This window comes from Stigmatopora argus, chromosome 24, assembly GCF_051989625.1.
Source record: "Stigmatopora argus isolate UIUO_Sarg chromosome 24, RoL_Sarg_1.0, whole genome shotgun sequence".
NCBI classification, from domain to species: domain Eukaryota; kingdom Metazoa; phylum Chordata; class Actinopteri; order Syngnathiformes; family Syngnathidae; genus Stigmatopora; species Stigmatopora argus.
Window position 1 is genome coordinate 2,875,887 of NC_135410.1, and position 17,757 is coordinate 2,893,643.

The 17,757-nt window shown below is 41.4% G+C and overlaps 3 protein-coding genes across 8 annotated transcripts in view; 2 read left to right on the forward strand and 1 right to left on the reverse strand.

Annotated features, from left to right (window-relative positions):
- Positions 1 to 3,279, reverse strand: part of eef1db (eukaryotic translation elongation factor 1 delta b (guanine nucleotide exchange protein)) — a 28,708-nt gene extending 25,429 nt beyond the window's left edge. The window contains exon 1 of the mRNA XM_077594646.1: positions 3,117 to 3,279. The gene's annotated coding sequence lies outside the window, so the exon portion shown is untranslated. The remainder of the gene's footprint in view (positions 1 to 3,116) is intronic.
- On the forward strand, positions 2,456 to 7,071 carry LOC144069338 (uncharacterized). 6 transcript variants are annotated; one of them, XM_077594640.1, is made up of 3 exons: positions 2,456 to 2,846; positions 5,887 to 5,974; positions 6,081 to 7,071. In XM_077594640.1, the coding sequence occupies exon 3, from the start codon at positions 6,144 to 6,146 to the stop codon at positions 7,035 to 7,037; it is 894 nt and encodes a 297-aa protein (XP_077450766.1). In that variant the 5' UTR covers positions 2,456 to 2,846; positions 5,887 to 5,974; positions 6,081 to 6,143; the 3' UTR covers positions 7,038 to 7,071. The 6 variants fall into 6 exon arrangements, with proteins under 6 accessions (XP_077450766.1, XP_077450763.1, XP_077450764.1 ...); XM_077594637.1 differs by having other exon boundaries at positions 5,887 to 5,949; XM_077594643.1 differs by having other exon boundaries at positions 2,460 to 2,607; positions 5,887 to 5,949.
- Positions 7,072 to 9,667: 2,596 nt separating this feature from the next.
- zc3h3 (zinc finger CCCH-type containing 3) overlaps positions 9,668 to 17,757 on the forward strand; it is a 102,229-nt gene continuing 94,139 nt past the window's right edge. The window contains exons 1-2 of the mRNA XM_077594621.1: positions 9,668 to 9,789; positions 15,475 to 16,843. Of these exons, the coding sequence (XP_077450747.1) occupies positions 9,744 to 9,789; positions 15,475 to 16,843 (1,415 nt within the window). The 5' untranslated portion in view covers positions 9,668 to 9,743. The remainder of the gene's footprint in view (positions 9,790 to 15,474; positions 16,844 to 17,757) is intronic.

Sequence of the window (17,757 nt, forward strand, 5' to 3'; positions counted from 1 at the left end):
TGTCCAATCAGCCTACCATGCATGTTTTTGGAATGTGGGAGGAAACCCACGCAGGCCCGGGGAGAACATGCAAACTCCACACCGGTGGACCGACCTGGACTTGAACCCAGGACACCAGAGCTGTGAGGCCAATGCGCTAAACACTTGCTCCACCGGGCCGTGGATTTTTTCTCCTTCAACTGTAATTCCTTTATTTCTCTGTGCTTTGAAGTATTTCCTGTGAGGTTTTTTTTAAATATATTTCCAGATCTCTTTAGTGTTCCTTTTTGCAGGATTAATTATGTTCATAAAGAAATTTGATTTTGCAGATCAACTTTCTTTTAATTACATTGTTTGCTAGAGAAGTAAATGTCTGTCTGTCATTTGTCGAGCAAGTTAATATTTAAATCTCCAGAAAAGACAATTTCATTTCTTGTGTAACATTTTTTTTTTTTATTCACAGCCTGCATACTCTCGCCACAACAGAGGTGCATCTCAAGAGGGGAAGAGCGTTCACTTCCCGTGTCTCCCTCTTAACCGCACGGCGGAACACATTAACATTAACATGGTTCCACCAGCTGAATAATGTACAAAAGAATGCCACACTGTAGATTCATTTATGCCGCAAAGGCGTGCTACACCTTTAGCCCTAGATTGACATTTTGTACCTTGCTATTTAATAGTACATTAAATGCCTTGGAAAGCATCCTGTTTCCTTACTGACATGAAGATCATTTCATGTTACAGTAGCTCTTAGGACTTGCAAAATATCATGACAAAAATATTGGGGGAAGGGAAATGGAGCATTAATATCTTGAGGTAATAACAACCAATTTGAAATATTGGCATGTATGCTTCCACTCATTCAATTTGGATGAATTTAGGTTATTGTTGATCAAAAATTTATTTCCCAATTTCTGATCATTGGCCCTTCCTCAGTTGGTAAGATGGTGCCCACACATTTTGTCCAAGTTTTTTGTTTTTATGTCCTGTTTAAAGCTTTCCTTTTGTTTTTCCAATCGAGTTTAAATGGTATTGGCCATATTAATGGGGAACTTTTTCTCATTATTTATCTTGCTCTTGTTTTACATCACAAAATACATTTTAAAAGTGGCATGTAGTCTTTTTATATGCCTTGCATTTAATGAGATATGATGTAGCCCAAAACTAGAATGATACTTTTAACAACCCAAATAAAGAAATAAACTGAAACTTGTGAACAAATACACAATGGTCAATTCAAACAACCATTCCCTAACAAAATGGAAAAAAATAAGTACAAATTCATGAACTGAATGAATTAAGAAGAAATATAAAAAAATGTCAAGAAAGAAAAGTTAACTCATGTACAGAACTAAAAATGAAAGGAAATGAAATGCCATAAATCTAATCTCTCCTGGTTGAATCATACTTTTCCCTTGGTGGGACTGTGAAGATAACCATTGAGGTTTCTGTGTTGGGCCTCCAGCCACACTGGCTTACTTTCTGGGTGAAGGAAAGTAGCACGGAGGTGTTTCAGCTCATTCCTCCTCTTTCATGATAGAGTGCAGCCTATGAAGAACCACCTATTTCTCTAGCAAAACTGGTTGTTTTTCCTACACGACGATTCGCTCATCTACTATGAAGCTGTTGTTGCCATTGTTGCCATGGATAGTTTGGATGAATTATTGCCATATATATTTTTTCGTAGAAGGCAGCTTCGGCACGATCATAAAGTGGCTTCTCCAACTATGTATCACATCAAATTGGTGATAGTCCATTAACTGACTGTCGAGCAGGTGTTGTTACTGTCGTCTGGTGAGATCACATTTACAGGTGTCATAACTTGAGGCTGTTCCCTTTGCGAGAAGTTCTTGGTGTGATTAAACTCAGAGACTGAGGTGACTTGTCCATGGAGTCTGGAACTGTCAATGGCTTAGATTCTTTATTGTGGTCATCAGTTTGTCAAATATTTTTCTTCTTTAAGACCTTATTGGATGACGTGCAGTTTTCTAGAGTTAAAGCTGACGCATTCAGCTGGGTAGCTATTTTGGATGAGTTTGTCAACCAGCACTGGAGCGACTTTCTGCATGCTCATATATGCTTCGCTGAAACCATACATTAGCACATTCTGAGTTCCGGACAATCAGTCTACTAGTGTCGCGGTCAGATGGCGAGCTTGTGTTTTTATCAGATTTATCTTTTTTTACTTTGTTGTTAACCTAAAATCATTCTGACCCTCACTTTTAAATGAAAATTTCTTGCTGCAGCACCTTTTCCCAAATGACTTTGTAGCTTTGCTCGGGGTCTCTACTTGCAGGGGTGTCAAACCGGTCCTCACGGGCCGCAGTGGGTGCAGGTTTTCATTCCCACTCAACAAGAGGATACCTTTTGCAAGTGTAATCATTTAATTAAAGTCAGGTGCTACTTATTTTAGAAGACACCTGATTGGTTAAAATGTCGGCACTGGATCGGTTGGAACAAACACCAAGACCCACTGCGGCCCTCGGCGGAATCGGTTTGACATGTGCTGTAGAGGATGATGTACCCTCATTTTGTTGGATTGAGTTAGCTTTGTTTTCAGACTCACCTGTCAGGTTGGTTAAAAGTTCCACCTGACTGTGGTTGGCATTAAACTCATATCTCAAGGTATGACTGTAATTTAAAACCATGGAGATTAACCATTCTTATCATGATTGGAAAAATTACGTTTTATAATATTTGTATAGCAGCAGATCATCGTATAATAGGATTACCTGCGGAATTAAATCAAGAAAAATGTAGCATTGTCCTAAGAATTTAGGAGTAACCTCGCTATGGACAATGGAAGAACCAACTGTAGCCATGGAATAAGAATCGAACGGACAGCAAAAATAAAACATAGCGAGGTAAGAAGGCCATATCGTTTCGAACCTCAACATCGGCGTCATGTTGTTATAATTTGGACATATTGACATCCAAAGTAGCGGTCGTTTGCCGCCTGTGTCCTGCTACATGGACTCTACTGCTACATGCCTCATTCCGCCTGCTAGCCGAGGTTAACACATGGCCATGGCCAGTCCGCAAAATACTGACTGCTCCTTTATCAGAGTTAAGCCACGAAAAAGAATGGCAAAATGTCTGAACTCCCGGTTGTCAGTCAAAAGCACATTACTTACTGTTGCGTTTTGAGTATCGTCGCTGTTGGTGGAGTCCGTTGCCTAAATATGCTTCGCGAGCGTCAAATGACAAGGGAAAAGAGGAAGCGCAGGGAAGACGGATGTAGGGAATGAGCCTTCGAGGTAGAGGGGGGCGAACGACGTCTACTCCTTTCGTAACAGTATTCAGTCGTAACAGTATAATATGTGATGTCACAAAGGGGGCAAAAACTTTCATATATTAGAGCTGGGCGGTATGACAATTTTTTTTATCACGATAAGAAAAAAAAAATAGCAGTGGATATGGATCATTATCATGATAACCATCACATCTTTTTAGTTTTAAATTTGAAACTTCAAACTTTTGTGAATTAGTAAATAAATTACTTTCATCCTTATTCAAATATGAAACTAACTCTTACCTCACTTTATAACAAATAAAAAGAATATGGAATATGATGTTTTTAAAAAGTATTTTGTAGTTCTGTTGTGCAGTAAAGATAACTCCCTCCTTACACTATGAAAAGTAAAGTAAAATCTGCATGAATTTTGCCAGGCATCTTTTTTTTAATAAATTTGCCTTCAAACCAAAAGATGCTGTGCCATATGAAATAAAAATAATAATAAACAGAAGTCATCATCATTGCAAGCAGACTATTTTCAGCCTCACAAAAAGAAACAGTAAATTTACCTCACATATGGCCATTTACAAAAAAATAAAAGAAAAAAGTTGGATGAATCTAGCCCATTTTAACCCATGTTTACAAGTTTTAGATTTTTGTAACGTTTTCAGAACATTTACATAAAATGGGAAAACATCTTGATATCAAGTAAGAAAAATATTACAGGTTGTCCTCAAATGAGGACAGTGGGTTAAGGACATTTTCAATAAGGTTGCTCTTTGGACAGAAAAAAAAAAGAAAACATCAGGGAGAATTCACTTGGATCTTTTAGTGGGTCGGCTCGGTGTTGTACTACAGCTCACAATCGCTTATTTTGCCCGTGTTATTGTCCTTTTGCCTTCATGCTCAATTTCAATTCAATTTCAATTCCATTTCAATTCATCAGTCATCCGCTTCTTCACCAGGGCATTGGTCTGGAACTAGCGTTCACATCGCAACAGCGCCCCTTTCTTCCTGGTGGTCGGGTGTTGTAATCACAAAAAAAATTCTGAACAAAATTAAGGACACTATCTATCTATTCATTCATTCATTCATCTACCATACCGTCCATCCAAAAAGTGCTGCGGGGTCAATGGAGCTGTCTACGGGCGAAAGGCAGACTACACCCTAGACCGGTCGCCAGTCAGTCGTCAGGCACACTGAGAGACAAACGACCATCCGCACTCCCAATCATACCGCCACCTGTGAGAGAGAGAGAGCGAGAGAGAGCGAGAGAGAGCGAGAGAGAGCGAGAGAGAGCGAGAGAGAGCGAGAGAGAGAGAGAGAGAGAGAGAGAGAGAGAGAGAGAGAGAGAGCGAGAGAGAGCGAGAGAGAGCGAGAGAGAGCGAGAGAGAGCGAGAGAGAGCGAGAGAGAGTGAGAGAATATGTCGCTGTTGTAGCTGTCTTCGTCATCCACATCACCTTCCGTATTAGCATCGAGTGTCTGAGTGAGTTCACGTTCATCGTCGCCAGCATTGGCTCGCGCTTGCTGGAGAAGTTGCAAACCAGTCTGAATCGGGCCCTCTTGGGTTGGTGCTCGCATGTTGCCGAATTTGGTGTAGCTCTTCTCGCCGTGCAACATTCGGTTATGGTAGAACTGTCGGACTTTGGCCTTGAATCGGGCGTTCCAGTAGACCTCGGGGGCCTGTATAAATTTGGTGCAGCCTCCTGGAATCACGGCCACATCAATATGGAGCTTCTTCAATTGCTTCTTGGTGGCATCGCTAATGTGACAACAGTATGAATTCCAGGCAAGAATGCGCTTGCCATCTGACCACCTTCTCAGGTTGATAAAAACCTTCTATTTCACCGGCATGCTGCTCTATTTTTCAAACATTTCTCGTTGTGCCGTTCAATTAGAAGTGCCGTTCAATTAGAGGGTGCCGTTCAATTGGAGGTGCCGTTCAATTGGAGGTGCCGTTCAATTAGAGGTGCCGTTCAATTAGAGGGTGCCATTCTATTTTTCAATTCTTCCACCAAGGTGCCGTTTTATTAAAGGTGCCGCTCAAATAGGGGTTTTACGGTATATAATGAAAAACATCCGCACATAGTTCCCATGGTGCTCCAGGTGGCTCAGTGCTGTGTGTAGAACTACGGCGATAGCGTCCTCAGTGGACCTGTTTGCTCTATAAGCAAACTGGTGAGGGTCAACTGAGGGAGGGAGTGTATCCCTGATGTGGCGGGCGACCAACTTTTCAAAGCACTTCATGATCACAGGCGTAAGTGCAACAGGCCTATAATCATTCAGGCTGTCAATGTTTGGCTTTTTAGGGACAGGGATAATGTTGGCAGATTTCAGGCAGCATGGAATGATAGATTGTTGCAGGGAACAATTGAAGATCTTTGTGAAAATCCCAGTCAGATGGTCAGCACAGGCTTAGAGCACCTTCCCAGGTACTCCGTCAGGGCCAGCAGCCTTCCTGGTGTTCACAGTCCGCAGTACCTGTCTCACTTCATGTCCCTGAAGCTTCAGTGTACTGCTGCAGGGTGGTGGATGTGTTGAGACTGAATTCGATTTGTCAGTCTCAAAGCGGGCAAAGAAACGGTTTAGTTCCTCTGCTAGTGAGGCATCCGCGTTAACAGACAATATTTTCATTGTAATTGGTAATGTGTCGTATTCCCTGCCACAGGAACTAATTTTGAATCATGAGCAGCTGCGCGAGCGAACGGCAAGTCAGGAGGGACATACAAGAGTAAGGAAACAAACATCAGAACACAGTGAGAAGGCAATGGAAAAAACAATAACAAGCTACTCCTAACACGATTCATGGGAGGTGAACTTGGGCCCCTGCTCTGAGACAATGTCACTTGAAATTCCATACAGGCGGAACACGTGCTGGATAAGCAAGTCGGCAGTCTCCCAGAGGAGCTATCGGAGGAGGACAAAATGAGCAGCCTCATTGTCGGCATGAGAAAACGTTGCCACAACACTGCACGTCAAGCAAGAGATGGAGTGGCCAGTCCGGTGGGGGTCTGCACCGGCCCGAGACGAGACCTGGGAGTGGCCGGTCTGGCGGGGGTCCGCGCTGGCCAGTGGCAAGGCGTGGGATTGGCCTGTTCGGCGGGCGTCCGCACCGGCATTTGGCGAGGACTGGGAGTGGCTGGTCCGGCGGGCGTCCCCGCTGGCCCTTTAAGTGATGGCCGATTGACCTTAACAGACACCAGAATTCTAGAAAAGTCATCGAGCATCTTACCCTGGCTGCTCGTGGGGGGTCACCAGGGGACCCGTAGAGTTGCCGACGCCGACCCCCGCGTCCAGGGGGCCCGGAGAGTCACCGCTGCCGACCCCCTTGTCCAGGGGGCTCAGAGAGTTGCCGCCGCCGACCCCCTCGTCCAGGGGCCCCGGAGAGTTGCCGCCGCCGACCCCATCGTCCAGGGGGCCCGTAGATTCGCCGACCCCCTCGTCCAGGGGGCCCGTAGAGTCACCGCTGCCGACCCCCTCGTCCAGGGGGCCCGGAGAGTCGCCGCTGCCGACCCCCTCGTCCAGGGGGCCCGGAGAGTCGCCGCTGCCGACCCCCTCGTCCAGGGGGCCCGGAGAGTCGCCGCTGCCGACCCTTCGTCCAGGGGGCCCGGAGAGTCGCCGCCGCCGACCTTCGGCACGGGTGCGACTGGCGGGCCAGCCGGCATGGGGAATCTGGTTCAAGCCTTCAGCACGGGTGCGACTGGCGGGCCAGCCGGCACGGGAAATCTGGTTCGTGGCTTCAGCACGGGTGCGACTGGCGGGCCAGCCGCCACTCATAAATCGTGCCGACTTTCTGTTTTAGGATCAAATTCAAATTAAGATTATAGATATTACATTTCGTGATTTCCCCTTTTTAAATCAATAATTGCAATTTTTTAAATCCATTTTGTCTCTTTTTGTTTTTTTAGTTCAAAAAGCATTTTATAATATATATATATATATATATATATAAATATTTTCTGTTTTCCTTTTTATTATTGAACATAATTTTAATTTTTTTCTCCTTTTGAAATGAAAAACAAATGATTAAAAGATGTTTTCCCTTACTAAGAAAAAAGCTCAAATAAACAGTTTTCGATCTATAAAAAACTGAATATTTAAGGCTTTTGATCCAGTTCTTTTAATTTTAACCTTAAGGATTTTGATTATGTGTGACTAAATGGACAGAAGAGGTGCCTTTCTTCAGAATGCTCCGGTGGCGAGGACGAGCCAGGATCGATTCTCACTTGCAAGTTTAATGCTAGATTATGTCTCCGATGTCTCTCCCTTTATTAAAGTATACCAATTAATAAACCAATCAGCTTGCTAATGGTGATGATGTCTTCAGTTGATTATTTTATTTATTTTACATTGCACAGCAACTTTTGTTTGAAGGCAAATTCATCAAAAAAAGATGGCTGTCAAAATTTCTTCAGGTTTTATTATTCATTACTTTTTGTAATGTAAGGAGGGAGTTGTGTTATCTTTATTGCACAAAAAACAACAAAAATACTTTTTAAAATCATCATATATTCTCCTTTCTTTTAAAATATGGTAACGTAGTACTTTCATAATTGAATAACGAGAAAACTAATTCATTGACTTATTCACAGAATGTGAATTGTGATAATTATTGATATTGACTGTTTTTTTTTACCATGATAGCATTTTTTGTAGTATCGTCCAGGGCTAGTATAAATTCTTGCTAGGTAATTTCCCGCGGCACACCTGACTATCGCTCACAGCACACAAGTGTGCCACGGCACAGTGGGTGGGAAAGTGCATTCTCAGTCAATACAGAGGTTATTTCGCCTGACTTTGCTCTGGGCAGTGTGGGATCATTCACCACTCAGTGGTGGTGTGATTGTGAGTATGGATGAATGGTTGTCGGTGTCTCTATGTGTGTCCTATGACTGACTGTCAACCAGTTTAGAGTGTACTCCTAATGTACTCTGCCTTTTGCAAGAAGTCAGCTGGGGTAAGCTCCAGCATCCCGCAAACCTGACAAGAACAAGCGGTGATGAAAATGAATGAATGGTGTATTAAATTTCATATTTATTATTTTATTTACTTTTAAGTATTGATTATAGATATTTTTAGTACATTTATTTTTATTGCTACTCATCTCATTTTCTGAACGGCTTTATCCTCATTAGGGTCGCGGGGGGTGCTGGAGTCAATTCCAGCTGTCTCCGGGCCAAAGGCGGTGGACACCCTGAATCGGTGGCCAGTCGATCACAGGGCACAAGAAGACGGACAACCATGAACACTCACACCCATACCTAGGGGCAATTTAGTGTCTAATCAGCCTACCAGGCATGTTTTTGGATTGTGGAAGGAAACCCACGCAGGCCCGGGGAGAACATGCAAACTCTACACAGGTGGACCGACCTGGACTTGAACCCAGGACACCAGAGCTGTGAGGCTGATGCGCTAACCACTCGCAACACCCGGCCGCCCACGTTTATTGCTACTGTGATATATTTATTGCCACATTCAATTTTAATTTCATGGTAATGTTTGTATCTTATTAATTATTCTTGGATTTATATTCATATTTTACCTTGATTGATTCATGTATTTATTTTGATATTTTTTTTAAATCTCCTCTCATCTCATCTCATTTTCTCAACCGCTTTATCCTCATTAGTGTCGTGGGGGTGCTGGATCCTATCCAATCTATTTCTTATTTCTATCCTTATAATCATTTTTATTTCCACTTGTTTTGTTTCCTCTTCCTTTTTTTCTATTTTATTTAATTAACTGTAGTCGTAAACAATGTTCCCTCTAAGCTGCACGCGTGCGCAATTGCACACTACTCTCGTCTTCTCTGCGCACAGCAAATCATATGGAGCACACAAAATAAAATCCCAATTTTTTATTTTTTTTAGCTGTGAGGCCGACGCGCGAACCACTCATCCGCCGGGCCACCCATTTATAGATATTAATCATTACATTTTATTATTACTAAATTATTTATGTGTAGTAGACATACACCTGCTTATGGAAGGTGTGATACTGGTGTGTGCCCATAGCGAGCAATGATGATGTTGCTCACACCGGTACTCAGTGTGCTCATGGAGGTTGTCTTTCTGCCCAGACAAACAAAAAATTAGAGGGAACATTGGTCGTAAAACACTGCCGATATGAAGCAAATGCCCGTGTCCGTCTGTGTTTTTTTTTATTGTGCTTATTCATGGGTCCACTTTTAAAGAGATGCACTTTGAATTTAATGGTAATTGTACAACGACAATAAAGTCTAGTTCTTCTTTATTCTATTTATTTATTTTAAATATTGGTAGCTTTGGTCCTGAATATCTAGTGATGATTGTAGACTGAGCTTCGATACTCAAAGACTTTGAGTATCAAAAACTATATGACCCACTTTGAGTCAAAGTGGGTTAAATAGTTCTTGCAGTAACACCGTATTTCTTTTTCTTGCCCCTGATTCAGTCTTCAGTCTACCGAAACAGAAGGGGGCGCTAATAGACTAAATACGTGTTTGTCAAACACGTAACTAGGTGAAGAAGAAAAGACGCGATAAACATGGAGAAACGGGATTCTTTAAAACGGCAAATAGATCTTCTACAGAGTAAGCATTGGTGGGAATAAATTACTTCCGTGACTGTTATTTTAGAGAACATATATAGTAGTCGTCAATGTGGCTGCTGGGCCGTTCAGTTGACATTTGTTGTTTCGATTAGACCATTAAGGTTTGTTTTTAAACTGGCTCTTACGTCAGTAAACCGTATTCACACCTCAAACAGAATTAACTGACGTCGTGAAAGTCGGATGTTAATTTCTAATTAAGATAGTAATCGTTTTTCTTCGATAACTGTATATGGTGTACCTTGGCTGAATTACAAATGCGACCTCATTCAATTGATTAGTCATTTCAATAGTTTCAACGTTTGCATTTCTGCCTCTATGACTTACTGAACGTGATGATCGGTTGACTACTATTTTGAAGTTTTAATTAATCTTAATGTTTGATATAACAAGAACACCACGATAAATAATCGATATGTACAGTCCTTGTCACAGCAAATAAGAGGGGAATAATAACAAAACAAAAATTTTCACATGCCGTATAACGTCTGGTATTGCATGTTAAATTTCATACATACGAAGCATTTTGTATTTAAAGCACTTGCTATTGCTGTACCTATAAGCAGGCTTGGGCGATATGACACCATGTTTTTTTCCAGTCTATTGATAATTATGATAAATATCACATCTTTTGTATTTCAAATTTAAACTTCAAAGTTCTGTGAATAAGTAAATACATGACTTTACTCGTCATTCAATTATGAAAGTAACTTTTACTTTTCTGGTTAGCTCGTCGGCCTCACAGCTCTGGGGTCCTGGGTTCAAATCCAGATTGTCCCCCCCCTGTGTGGAGTTTGCATGTTCATCCCTGGGTCTGCGTGAGTTTTCTTTGGGTACTCCGGTTTCCTCCCACATTCCAAAAACATGCGTGATAGGCTGATTGGACACTAAATTGCCCCTAAGTATGAGTGTGGCCGTGAATGGTTGTCCGTTTTCTCGTGCCCTACGATTGGCTCGCCACCGATTCCTCTGCCTCTGGCCTGAAGTCAGCTGGGATAGGCTCCATCACCCCCATGACCCTAGTGAGGATAAAGTAGTTCAGAAAATGAATGAATGAATGAATGATGATTTCAAAAAGTGTTTTTTTTCTTCTGTTTCACAATAAGAGATTAGACAACTCCCCCCTAACACTGAAAACTAATGAATAATAAAACCTGCAGAAATGTTGAATAGTATCTTTATTTATGTTTTTATTTGCCTTCAAAACAAATTAAAACAAAATAAAATAATAATAATCAACTCAAGCCACCATTGGTAAGCAGACTATTTTCACCCTCCTAAAAAGAAACTGTCAATTTACCTCGCGCCGCCGTTTCAAGAAAATACAAGTTGGATGAATTTAACCCATTTTAAGTTGTTAGATTTTTGTAAAATTTTCCAAACATTTGTATAAAATAGGGACACTTATTTATACCAAGTAGTAGATGAATTACTAGTCTGTCTTTAAATGAGGATAGTGGGTTAGAATGTTTTAAGGAAGTTTTCAATAAGGCTGCTGTTTGTGCAGAGGTATTTTTTTTTATTTAAGAAAGACATCCTTTTAGTGTCTGTGTTTAGAAGAGCCAAACTAGTGAAATCCGCCCTACCCTTTCAGGATTTCTCTTATTGTCTTCCCTTAACATTTTGCCCTATGTTAGCCAATCAATAACTCCTTCTGGGAAGTGCTGTATTCACGTTAGAGAGAGAATTAAGAGTCATGCCGACTGATGTCTTGAACAATTACCAGGTTAAGTCAATCCTGTTTGCCTCACGTCCATCCATAAGTACAGATTAAGTACAGGACTGAGATTTCACTTGGATCTTTTAGTGGACATGCTCGGGGTTTGCCTGCATCTCACCATCGCTCATTTTGGCGTTATCATCCTTTCACTTTCATGCTCTGTGTGCGCTGCTCTACCACTATCTGTGCGAAATGATTGGCTGTTCCTTATCACATTCTTTATCTCCTGAACATTGCCCAAGAACTAGAGTTCACGTCGCCTCAGCGCTGACCTTTTTGGTATTCGGGTGGTGTAACTAGAGTGTAAATTTATCGACATTTATCAAACATTTTTATTATTTCTGTTGATAAATTCACATGAGGATTATTATTGTTATTGTTTCATTGCCCAGGCATATGTGCTATTTTAATTTAGCCAAACATTTGAGGGTTTAAAGAGGCTGGGTCCAAACTCTTGGGACTACAGACTTTTTGGGTTTATACCAGGCGAACTATGAATTTGACAGTTCAGTTTAGTAATTAACCCAGTTTAGCTGAACATTTTGTTTCAGCTACCCAATGGTGTTGTGGTTCACTCGTCCTATTTCAGTGCGGGCAGACACGGACTCGATTGTGAGTGCAAATGGTCGTCTGTCTCTTTCTCACTGTGCCCTGTGGCTGACTGGCAACCAGTTTAAGATGTAGACTGCCTTCCGACTGAAGTTACCTGGAATAGGCTTCGGCAAACCCTGCAACCCTTACGAGGACGTGCGTTACGGAAGATGAACGCAAAAGGACACTAACACGGTCAAAATGAGCGTTTATGAGTGAATTCTTCCTGGCGCTTCCTTTCTTGCTTTATTTTAATTTTTTAAATTTTTTTAAATGCCTCGTAAATACCTGTTCACAAACAGCAGCCCTATTGAAAATGTCCTTAACCCACTGTCCTAATTTGAGGACAGCCTATAATATTTTTCTTACTTGATATCAACACGTTTCCCTATTCAATGTAAATGTTCTGAAAATGTTGCAAAAAAATGGAGGCAAAGTTTTTGCAGGTTTTATGATTCATTTCTTTTTAATAATAATAATCGGACATAGGCCCTGTCGTCATTATCAACAACAAAAAAGCCTACTTGTCATCACACCCAGAAACTGCGTGTGACGAAATTGGTGTAAATTTGTAATGTAAGGAGTTTATTGCACAACAGAACAACAAAAAGACTTTTAAAAATCTTCATATTTTATATTTTCTTTTCTTAAAAAGTAAAGTACAGTGGTACCTCGAGATACGAGCTTAATTCGTTCCGGGACTGAGCTCGAATGTCGATATTCTCGTAACTCAAACGAACGTTTCCCATTGAAATGAACTAAAAACAAATTAATTCGTTCCAACCCTCTGAAAAACACCAAATACAGGATATTGGATTGGAAAAAATGTTTTTCTTCTTCTAATTCGCCATATATTAACAAAGTAACACATAACTAGTGGTTTAATATTACTAAAATGTGGTTAATAGTACTAAAATTATACAGATTTCGAAGGGGGAGAGAGAGACGGACAGAGAGAGGGGGCGGAGAGGGGGGGCGCTTTTTGCACGGCAACGTTTCATTACATAAACAAATTTAAATGCATTTGGATTACGATGCAGACACACTCAAAAATAAATTTAATCTAACCTTACACTAAACTTAATTCTAATTTTGTATTAAAGTTTGATACCTTTCTTCTCCAGGGTTGGCTGCATTTTCCCCACCTCCACCCTGACTTTCACTATCGATGGGCTGTTTGCTTTTGTATTCCCTTCAAAATATTCTGAAAATGATGCACACAAATGTCCTCACAATAGGATAACGCACGACCACCTGCCAACGAGAAGTAAAATATATACTCATCGTATTAGCGATCGCTCGAGTGACGGGAAAAAAAACACTGAAAAAAATGCAACGCTCCGCCCAGTGCTCGTAGATATATTTGTTATACACGAAAGAGATGAGGCAAAAAGACAGTGCGCTAAAATCACAAACAGCCTCTCATGTCTTGGCCACCTGGCTTTCTCTTATCTCGAAATTTGTCTCGTATCCAGAGATATTTATTTGCTCAAAATTTCACTCGTATCTTGAATTGCTCGTATGTCGGGGTGCTCGTATGTCGAGGTACCACTGTAACATGGTCACTTTCATCATTGAATAATAATAATAATAATAATAATTGAACATAGGCTTTGTCATCATCTTTGACTCGATAAAAAAGCCTAATTGTCATCATACCCAGCAATTGTGTGTGACGAAATTGGTAGTGCTTCTCCACAAGGTGCGCTTTCCCGGCAAAGAAAAAAAAGGATCACTTACAACCTCACTTACACTGTCTCCTCAATTACCTTCAGTCAGCCAGTAGGAGGCAGATTACCGCCCAACGTCCTTCATGTTACCTCACCCTGAAGTTATTACACAGAAGGGATTGTGTGTCGTGCTGCCATAAGTTTAGAGTCCTGATGGATGTGGGGAAAAAACTGTGCTTAAGCCTATTTGTCCTTACTTTGTGAGACCTGTAGCGTCTGCCAGAGGGCAGCAGCTGGAACAGGTTGTGACCAGGGTGGTATGTGTCCCCGACAATGTTCCCGGCCGTCCTCTGCTGAGGTAACGAGGGCTGGCAATGTCTTCCAGTGAGGGCAGAGAGCAGCCGACGATCTTCTGGGCAGTGTTAATCACTCTGCATGGCCTTTTTGTCTGCTACTGTGCTTCCAGCGTACCACACTGTAATGCAGTATGCCAGGATGCTCTCCACAGTGGCTCTATAGAAGGTTACCAGAAGCTTAGTGTCCAAGTTGTTCCTCCTGAGTACCCTGAGGAAATGGAGTCGTTTCTGGACCTTCTTCACCACTACCGTGGTGTTTGTAGACCAGGAAAGCTGATCCGTGACGTGGACCCCCAGGAATTTAAAGGACTGGACCATGTCTACACACTCCATTTATGAGGAGTGGGACCAGATCTGTGCCGTGTTTGCGAAAGTCCAGGATGATTTCTTTAGTTTTCGTGGTGTTCAGTGTGAGATTGTTCACCGAGCACCACGAAGACAGTTTGTTGACCTCATCTCTGTAGGCCGACTCATCCCCTCCTGAGATGAGTCCGACCACAGTGGTGTCATCGGCAAATTTGATGACAGAGTTAGACTGGTGGGTTGGTGCACAGTCGTATGTGTACAGGGAGTACAGAAGAGGACTCACTACACAGTCTTGAGGGGAGCCAGTGCTCAGTGTAATGGAGGAAGAGAGGTGGGGACCAAGTCTAACAGTTTGTGGTCGGTTGGTTAAGAAGTTTTTTATCCAGCAGCAGATGGAAGAGGATAGTCCAAGGTGAGAGAGTTTGTCAGCCAGAAAGTCCAGTATTATAGTGTTGAAGGCTGAGCTATAGTCAATGAAAAGCATACTCACGTAATTCCCATGGTGCTCCAGGTGGCTCAGTGCTGTGTTTAGAGCTATGGCGACAGCATCCTCAGTGGAACTGTTTGCTCTATAAGTAAACTGGTGAGGGTCAACTGAGGGATGGATTGTATTCCTGATATGGCGGGCGACCAACTTTTCATAGCACTTCATAATCACAGGCGTGAGTGCAACAGGCCTATAGTTATTCAGGTTGTCAACGGTTGGCTTTTTTGGGACAGGGATAATGGTGGCAGATTTCAGGCAGGATGGAATGATGGATTGTTGCAGGGAACAATTGAATTTTTTTGCGTGTGAATAATGGTGAAAGTACGTTATTTACAAATTCACAGAAGTTTGACGGTTCAAATTTGAAAGAAAAAAGATGTGGTAGTTATTGTGATAATTGTCTATCGATGGAGATTTTTTTTTATCGCTCTAACAATTTTGTCATATCGCCCAGGTCTAACTGTACGTATTAGTCCATATGAGATTTTTTAGTTTTCATGTTGATTTATTATTATTTTTTTAATTATCAAATTTTCAGATCTCATCGATAAGCATAAAACTGTCCATGGCGACGTGCCGAGACTGCCAGAAGGCTCATCATCGTCGAGCTTGAAGACCCAAAGCACTTCTTTCATTAGTGCACACAGCTCACATCTTCTTCCGAGGCATGGTAGCTGGAAGAAAACATACTCCCTAAAAAATAAGACGCATGTGTCCAATACTTCCTCATCTTTTCCACAACATCCTTCAAACGTTAAAGTTTCATCTCACAATGCACTGCTATCTAGCCAGCCTGGTCAAAAAAGTGGTTCATCCAAACAATATGCTGCATTTAGTGTGCCACACAAGAATGAAGTACAACACGAAAGTGTTACTACAGTGATTCAAAATTTCGCAGCAGAAAGAGATAAATTTAAAATAGTGGCTACTGTCCCACAATCAGCCATGTTAGCTAAGCATACTCTACATGAAAACCACCAACAAAGAGTTGAACAAACTGTTGGCATTCCAGTAACAAAACCGAGTAGTTCATCAGAAAGCTGTCTTTCAGGCAAACCCAGTCATCCGACCAGTGTTATGCTCATTGGACAATTACAGAATCAACCTTTTTTAAGAAGCAATACCAGCAACACTGTGACCCAACTAACAGACTACACAAAAAAGATTGTCCAAAGTACAAGTTCAGCACCTCAGTCTTCACCTTTTAAGTTCTCAAATCAAGCTTTGAAAGACAAACTTCAGTCAAGACAAGCCATGGGCAGGCTAATGCTTCGAAATAAATCCAAGTTCACATGGCTTAAAAATGAGGGTCTTGAAGTAGTGGAACCCAGACCAAGTGGCTCAATTTCCTTACTCACAAATGAAGTTGTAAATGTCAACTCAACAGTAAGCTCTAAAGATGGATCAATTTCCTTTTCATCCCCAGCTACCAAAAGAACCCCTGCAAAAAAGTCACGGAAACTAAGTTCAATCATTACAGGTGCCAGGGCATCAAAGTACAAATGGGTTTCCTCTTCTGCTGTGGTCCAAGCTAAGACTTTTAGAAAGTCGTCCCCTAAAGCTTTGCCCAAAGATCAGAAAATTCTGGAAAAAGAAGACGACGCATTTAAAAAACCAAAAACAGGCCCATTTATATCTCCAAAATTGAAAAGAGGATTTGCAACTTCCACTGCTCGTTTGTCGTTAAGTAGATATCGCTGGAAGGCGGGCAGTCCCAGGTCCTCTATAGCTGGGGTAGTAGTGCCCGTCCATAGATCAACATTTGTTTGGACATCAGAAATAAACAACAAAGGAACAAAAAAGGGGCTTGCTTGTTCGACCTTACTGCAGCCTTACTCCAGCCAGTCACCCCCCAATTCATTCAAACTTCGCAGCAGGATGACGATAATCAGGAAGTCAACTAATAGGTAAGTAGTGTGGCTACATCTTATATAGCATCTGAAGCGGATATAAAATGTCCATCACACCCTGTTAAAATGACAGGTTTTAGTAATGTGTGTAAAGGTCACAGACTGTGCTTCTTCTGCTGGAGCTAGTTTATGTCAGGGGTGGTAAACAAGTTGGACGCAAAGAGCAAAAATTCAACAGATCATTTTTTTATCGTGATAACATTTTTTGTCATATTGCCCAGGGCTACTTTATGTAATTCAACACTTTAACAAGGTTTATTTACTCAAAGTACACTTGTACACTAAAGTCAGCAAGCTTTTGTAAAATCCTTTTTAAAAAAATATATATATATTTTTTTAAAGGAAGTAGTCAACCATTATGCCTTGAGAGAGAGAGAGTGGGGGGGAGGGGGATAGACTTGACGGATGCGCTCGTAACGTAACAAACTTTAAATTTGACTTAAATGATTAAATTAACTTAGATACCTATACACACACTTAAAAAACGTTTAATCTTCCATTCAGGGTGTCCGTGGGTCTAAAAATGTCTAAAAATAGACATTTTCAATTTTAGGCCTAAAAAAGTCTAAAATACCAAGATATTTTCCACTAAGTCTAAAATCTCATTTGAGTCATTTAAGACCTAGTGCAAAAGATCGATGTAGAATACATTTTAAAAATATTTTTTGTGTCTATTTATCATGCCGTTCCGTTTTTTGGGTGGCTTATTGTCCTTGTAATTCTGTTAGCGGAAATCACTGTTAGCGGAAAGCACAATAAAACTACAGACATGAAGCGGAAGTGTGTAGGTCGTCACAGGATATTGGCGCGAGGCGCAAATAGTTGTCGAGTAATGCAAGACGAATGGCAGTTGGACAAAATATAAGCAATGGGTAAATGAAGATTTAATGATTGCTGGCTCGAACGACAGG